The sequence below is a fragment of the Mirounga angustirostris genome, unplaced genomic scaffold (genome assembly GCF_029215605.1).
Source record: "Mirounga angustirostris isolate CCGP_5_RB_7025 unplaced genomic scaffold, mMirAng1.0.hap1 SCAF_9, whole genome shotgun sequence".
Taxonomy (NCBI): domain Eukaryota; kingdom Metazoa; phylum Chordata; class Mammalia; order Carnivora; family Phocidae; genus Mirounga; species Mirounga angustirostris.
In genome coordinates this window covers 42610590-42616589 of record NW_026991717.1, presented here as the reverse complement: position 1 = coordinate 42616589, position 6000 = coordinate 42610590, and the positions used below count along the sequence as shown (strand labels likewise).

General features: G+C 53.6%; 1 protein-coding gene across 13 annotated transcripts in view; it reads left to right on the top strand.

Annotated features, from left to right (window-relative positions):
• Positions 1-2754: 2754 nt before the first annotated feature.
• The window catches only part of TPM1 (tropomyosin 1), a 28655-nt gene continuing 25409 nt past the window's right edge, over positions 2755-6000 (top strand). For 2 of the 13 annotated variants that reach the window (XM_064570349.1, XM_064570348.1), the window contains exons 1-2: positions 2770-3019; positions 3762-3887. In XM_064570349.1, coding sequence (XP_064426419.1) covers positions 2906-3019; positions 3762-3887 — 240 coding nt within the window. In that variant the 5' untranslated portion in view covers positions 2770-2905. Of the gene's footprint in view, positions 3020-3761; positions 3888-4091; positions 4218-6000 lie in introns of all 13 variants that reach the window. The other 11 variants (XM_045899931.3, XM_054513497.2, XM_045899926.2 and 8 more) reach the window with 9 other exon arrangements.

The window sequence follows — 6000 nt, the reverse complement described above, 5'->3', positions numbered from 1 at the left end:
AGGACCCTGAGATCATGACCCGAGCCAAAGGCAGATGCCTAACCGGCTGAGTCACCCAGGTGCCCCTCTAAAATCAGTTAAAGGGGCGCCTGGGTGGCTCAGTCGTTAAGCGTCTGCCTTCAGCTCAGGTCATGATCCCAGGGTCCTGGGATCGAGCCCCGCATCGGGCTCCCTGCTCAGCGGGAAGCCTGCTTCTCCCTCTCCCACTCCCCCGCTTGTGTTCCCTCTCTCGCTGTGTCTCTCTCTGTCAAATAAATAAAATCTTAAAAAAAAAAAAAAAAACTTGTTTAAAAAAAAATAATAAAATAAATAAAATAAAATCAGTTAAAAAACCAGCACTTTAGGGGCGCCTGGGTGGCTCAGTCGGTTAAGCGTCTGCCTTCGGCTCAGGTCATGATCCTGGGGTCCTGGGATCAAACCCCGCCTGCCTCTCTGCCTACTTATGCTCTCTCTGTCAAATAAATAAAATCTTTAGAATAAATAAAATAAAATAATTTTAAAAATGAAAACCACCACTTTTCAGAAAAGTTTTTTTCTGTCTGCTATGATCTGTGGTCATTTCTAGATCTTCCTCCTCTGAATTCTTCTACCCCTGCTCATGCTGAACACCTGGAGGGCATGAACATGTCTTACTCATTTTGGAATCCCAGAGCTTAGTGCCTGCCTAGAATATTGGAGGTGCTCACCAACAGTGTGTTTAATGAATTATCTGTAGCACCAGACATTTAAGGAAACTTTAACGAGATCCTCTGCTCTATTAGGCACAGTGGAGGAAAGTCCGTAATATACGATCTCTCCAGGAGTTTCCTTAGTTTGGTTGCCTGGGTTCATAGATGAGAAAATTGAGTCCCAGAGAGGAGAAATGATTTGCCTTCTGCCACCCAAACAGCCACTATCGACCGAGCACTTTGCTATGTGCTAGACAAATGCCTTTCACTCTTTATCTCATTTTCATCCTTGTGACAACGCTAAGAAGGAAGACTTCGTACACCTACTTTTACAGAAGAGAAAACGGGGGCTTAAAGGGGTTGTAACCTGACTAAGGCCACACTTCAAGGAGGTAGCCAGGCCAGGTTTGGAATCTGCAGTCTAACTCCTGAGTCCCTACTCTTGCCCCCTGTGCTGAGCTCCAAGCTAGGGAGTCAGCTCCCTGTGGTCCATGCATCTGTCTATTGCCCAGAGGCCTTCAACCTTTTCTGTGCTCCAGTGGCTGGGTTGACATAGGGTGATTACAGGGTCTTGGTGAAGTTCTGTGCCAGGCAGCTCCTATGCACACAGGTCTAATGTTCTGATCATTAGGTCAGGGTATTTTTTCCCGCCTGGGCAGTTGGGTTAGTGGAAGAAACCTGATAAAATCCTGGAGAGGAACTTGATCATTCTCTGAAGAACTTACAAGTTGTTTGGCCTGCCTAATCTGCTCAGAAACCGTCTGGGGAATATTCGGTATCCATGTAGTACAGGTTGTGAATTACTCTGCGGAGACTGTTAACAAGACCCTCACCAACTCTGCCTCGCCAGTGTCAGACGGCCCTAGGACAGCCCCAGGACAGCCCCCTTTCTTCCCCTCCCACCAAAGCCCTGAAAAGAATAGGGTTTTCCCTCTTGGGGGCTGGGAGGAGTGAGAGATGGAAGGGAAATTCTCCTGCCTCCAAGCAGAGCTCACTATACACAGCTGGACCTGATCCCTCCTCGGAGCTATGGCCATGGATACAATGACTTAGCTGGGATAACACTTAGCCAGCGTTTTGGCAACCTGGTATCTGAGCACCTAAACATGGAAAGAGGCCAACTCCCTAAAATCAGTGCAAGGATAATGACAAAGAGTTAGATCTGGAGGCACCTCAGGGATCATCTACCCCCTGGATTTAAAAAGATACTGAAGCTAAATTACTTGACAAGGTCACACAGCTGCAGGTGATAGAGACTGAAAACCATGGTGCCTGAGTCTAAGTTCAAAGTTCTTTCTCCTTAAACTCCCACCCACCCACCTACACACCAACACACACAGCCTACCCTTTGCCATACCACCACACACAGGCACATGCACAACTAAGCCAACTAGGTGCTGTGTCCCTAAAGTCTTTGACTGTCCCTCCCCTGGGGAGAAGGGCACACAGAAGACATTCCCAGACATCCTGACCCGCACCAGCAGGAAAGTCTCAGGAGGGGTCCCTAGGTCTTCCTCTCAACTCTCCCTTCCCTCCTCCAGAGAGGGAGCACCCAGATGACACCTGGCAAGCTGAGAGCTGCGGGGGAAGTACACGGGGCGGGTGCGGGGAACACGCAGGCCTGGGGCCGGGCCCGGCGGCTGCTGGCGGCCCCCCTGGGCCAGATGCTGAGAGCGCGGGCGTCTGGCGGCTCCCCCGGGCGACGCGCACCCACCACCTGCCCAGCTCTCCCGGCCTCCTGGGGCTCGGGAGGGCCCGGCTGGGGACCCTGACGGCCCGGCGTGGGCCCCGGGAGGAGGGGGCGCGGCGGGCACAGGGCAGAGGTCAGCGCCTCGGCCCGACTGGGCCCTAGCGAGGCCCCGGCGCCCTGTCCCTGGCGCACAGGTTTGGAAACAGGGCGGCCTCGCCCGGCCGCCGCCTCGGCGGCTCCGGTCCCCATATATAGTCATATCCACCGTCAACTGGGAGGCCGGCAGGCGGCAGCGAATGGGCGCGCGGCCCCCGCGGGAAGGAGCGGGGAGGGGGGAGGGGGCGGAGGGAGGAGGGGGGAAGGGGGCAGGAGAAAAAAGCTTTTCCAAAAAAGTATTGGCTGTCTCGAGGAATGCGGTCGCCCCCTTGGGAAAGTACATATCTGGGAGCAGCAGGCGGCTCCGCGCTCGCACTCCGGCTCGGCCGCCCCACCGCGCGCTCGCCTCGCCGCTCCCGCCGCAGCCCCAGGGCCCCTCGCCGCCGCCACCATGGACGCCATCAAGAAGAAGATGCAGATGCTCAAGCTCGACAAGGAGAACGCCTTGGATCGAGCCGAGCAGGCGGAAGCCGATAAGAAGGCGGCGGAGGACAGAAGCAAGCAGGTCTGCGCCTCCCTGGCCCTGCGCCCGCCCGGGTGCCCCCGAGCCCTGGGCGCCTGGCACCCCTTCCCGGCCGCTCACCCCGAGGACGGGGGCGAGCCGCCCCCCACTCCTGGGCCACCAGGGTCGCGCAACTGAGAAGGGAGAGGGGAAGAGCAAGACTCGGGCTTATTCTAACTTTTTGGTCTCGTCTGGGGACCTTTATTTCCCTCCTCTACTTCCCAGAGCCCGCGAAGTCAACTCAAGTCCTAGGAGGCACTTGATTCTCAGGATCGGGGGTCAATGTTGGATGGGGGGGGGATGGTTTGAGGGGAATCGAGTCCAGCAAGTGTTAGATATTCTTCTGGACTTTTGACTGGAAAGAATAAAACTGGGATAGAGACTGAGCGGGGGGCGGGGGGGGGGAGGGCAGTCTTGAAGTTTTTTCCTAAGAACAAAGATGGGACAGAATAGAGAGTACGGCCCGAAGGCCAGGGAGACAGGGGCGTTTTTCTGCACCCCCAGTTGTGGACTTGAGCCCGCTGAGGCCTCGGCAGGAGCCTCGTCCCGCGGGAGGTGGGGGTGCAGGGTGGGCCACAGTGCGGTTCCAGCTTCGGGAGAGAAGAGGTTACCTAGAGACCTTGAACCCCAAGTCGGCGGCGCCCCAAGCCGAGGGGCCCCAGCCAACCAGGCGCTCGTGTGTTGTGTGTGTGTCTAACACCCGGTCCGTGCCGGCCGCCCGCGCCCGCCCGCCGCTGCCCCCCAGTTCGAGGAGGACATCGCGGCGAAGGAGAAGCTGCTGCGGGCGTCGGAGGACGAGCGGGACCGGGTGCTGGAGGAGCTGCACAAGGCGGAGGACAGCCTCCTGGCCGCGGATGAGGCCGCCGCCAAGGTACCCGGGGCGCGCGGCGTGGCGCGGCGCACGAATGGCTAACTCTGTCTCTCTCTTTCTCTCTCCCTCCCTGTCTTTCCCTCTCTCTCTCTCCCGCTGTCCCTGTCCTTCTGGTTCTGTGCACCCACACCCCTCCCCTGCGGGATCACGCTGCCTGCTGCACCCCACCCCCACCCCGCCCCGTCCCCCACGGCCAACTCCCAGCTGGAAGATGAGCTGGTGTCGCTGCAAAAGAAACTCAAGGGCACTGAAGATGAACTGGACAAATACTCCGAGGCTCTCAAAGATGCCCAGGAGAAGTTGGAGCTGGCGGAGAAAAAGGCCACCGACGTAAGTGCACTCACACCACCTCCCTCACCTCCTGCCCGGTGGCCACTCTGCGGTCACCACAGTGGCCAAGGAGCAATGGAGGAGGGTCACCTCCTCCTGCTGGACACCCGCACACAGCCCTGACATGGCCCAGAGCACTGGATGCTGCCTCAGACTTCTATTGCACACATTTATATTTCATCCACTCCTCTTTTTCTCCTTCTTTCCCCCACTCCTGGGGGTGGAGGTGGGCGGGTGAAAAGCTGGGAGTGGAGTGGCTGAAATTGGATGCTGGAGGTGAACCTTGCCTCCCTGGTGGCAGAAAACCTCTGAGGTGTCATCACCAAGGTTTGTGCAAACAGAATGCCTGGTTTTCTTTACCTTCTTTACTTTGCCACCTTAGGTGGGTGGGAATGCCTGGTTTTCCATGGTGAGTCTAATCAGGGTACAGAGGACCTGGCCTCTAAATTGAAGGAATGGCATGGTGCTTTTACTTAGAAGGCTGAGCTTGATGTTGGAGTGCAGAGACCCCTGAAGCTTCCTTTCTCACTAGGGAAGCCTTAATCCAGCCCTTAAGATCTGCCTGGGAAGATGATACTTGCTTGGGTCTGCAGTCTGACAGCACTAGATCCTGAAAGTACCCTGGGAGTTATATATAGCTCAGTGCTTTATATGGTATAGTGAGCTAACTGCCCCCTGCCCCTCCTGCTTGCCCCACCCCCACCTGTCAGCCTTCTGACAACCACCACATAGTTTCAGGGGTGATGCACATACTGCAAAAACTCTACCAGCACTTTGTCCACTGCACTTTGGAATCTTTTTCACTGAAGAGCCTGCCTCTTCTGCCCCATAAGTCAAGCCAAGCATCAGATTTCCAAAGGAACGACTTCTTTTCATACTGTTGGATTCCATTGTAGAAGCTCATTAAGGCTAGAGGCCCAATTAGGAAAGAATTCCTTGGGAAGTTAGTAACAATTCCAAGAATGTATGAGCACCGGGGAAAGCTGTGCCCAGAAGTTGAACTACCAAGCACAAAGGCAGAATTTCTTGTATGAGAGTACAATGCAAATTGCTGGAGGGTCTTGGGTCTTGAAACCAGTAAAGGCTTTTTGTGGCTTGAAAGGCTTAAAATGTAATCTCCAAGCATGCTTTGTAAATGAGAAATCCAGACATAGGACATTTAGAATAGACAAAAATATTTCAATGACCGTCAAGATTATTGGAAAGGGGTTCACAGAAGCACTGACTTAGCTAAAACATTAAAGTTACAAACTACCTGGCTTTAGAAAAAGAGCCAAAAACACACATAACTCTGCGCCTGCTTTGTATAATGTAGATCAGATGTCTGCTCCGTATAAGGTTAAATGGAGGATGTCTGTCTCCCCCAAATTCTCCAGCAGGACGTTTATTTAGCTTTTTCAAAAGAGCCGCTGATAGATCAAGGAGAGATATTCCTTATAAGGAAAAGAATGCAGAGAATTTGAAAATAGCCCAGTAAGACTGAAGGCAAGAGAAGGAGAAAAAAGCTACTACAATTCTTAAAGGGAAAAAAGATCATAATTATTGTAACTATGTAGTGCTATCATGTCCTTATGAAAAAGTCTTGTTTAAGGGAATGCTGGAATGAGGTGGGGCAGAAGTGGAAATGAGGATATTTAAAGCCACCTTGGTGGGGGCGTGGTTAGCAGGGGAGGGAAATTTTTGAAACTGTTTTGGTTCTTTTTTTTCCTACCGGGAAACTGTCCCTAATATGTTACTTTTCGTTTTGTTTCATTCATTCTTTCTTTCTTTCTTTCTTTCTTTC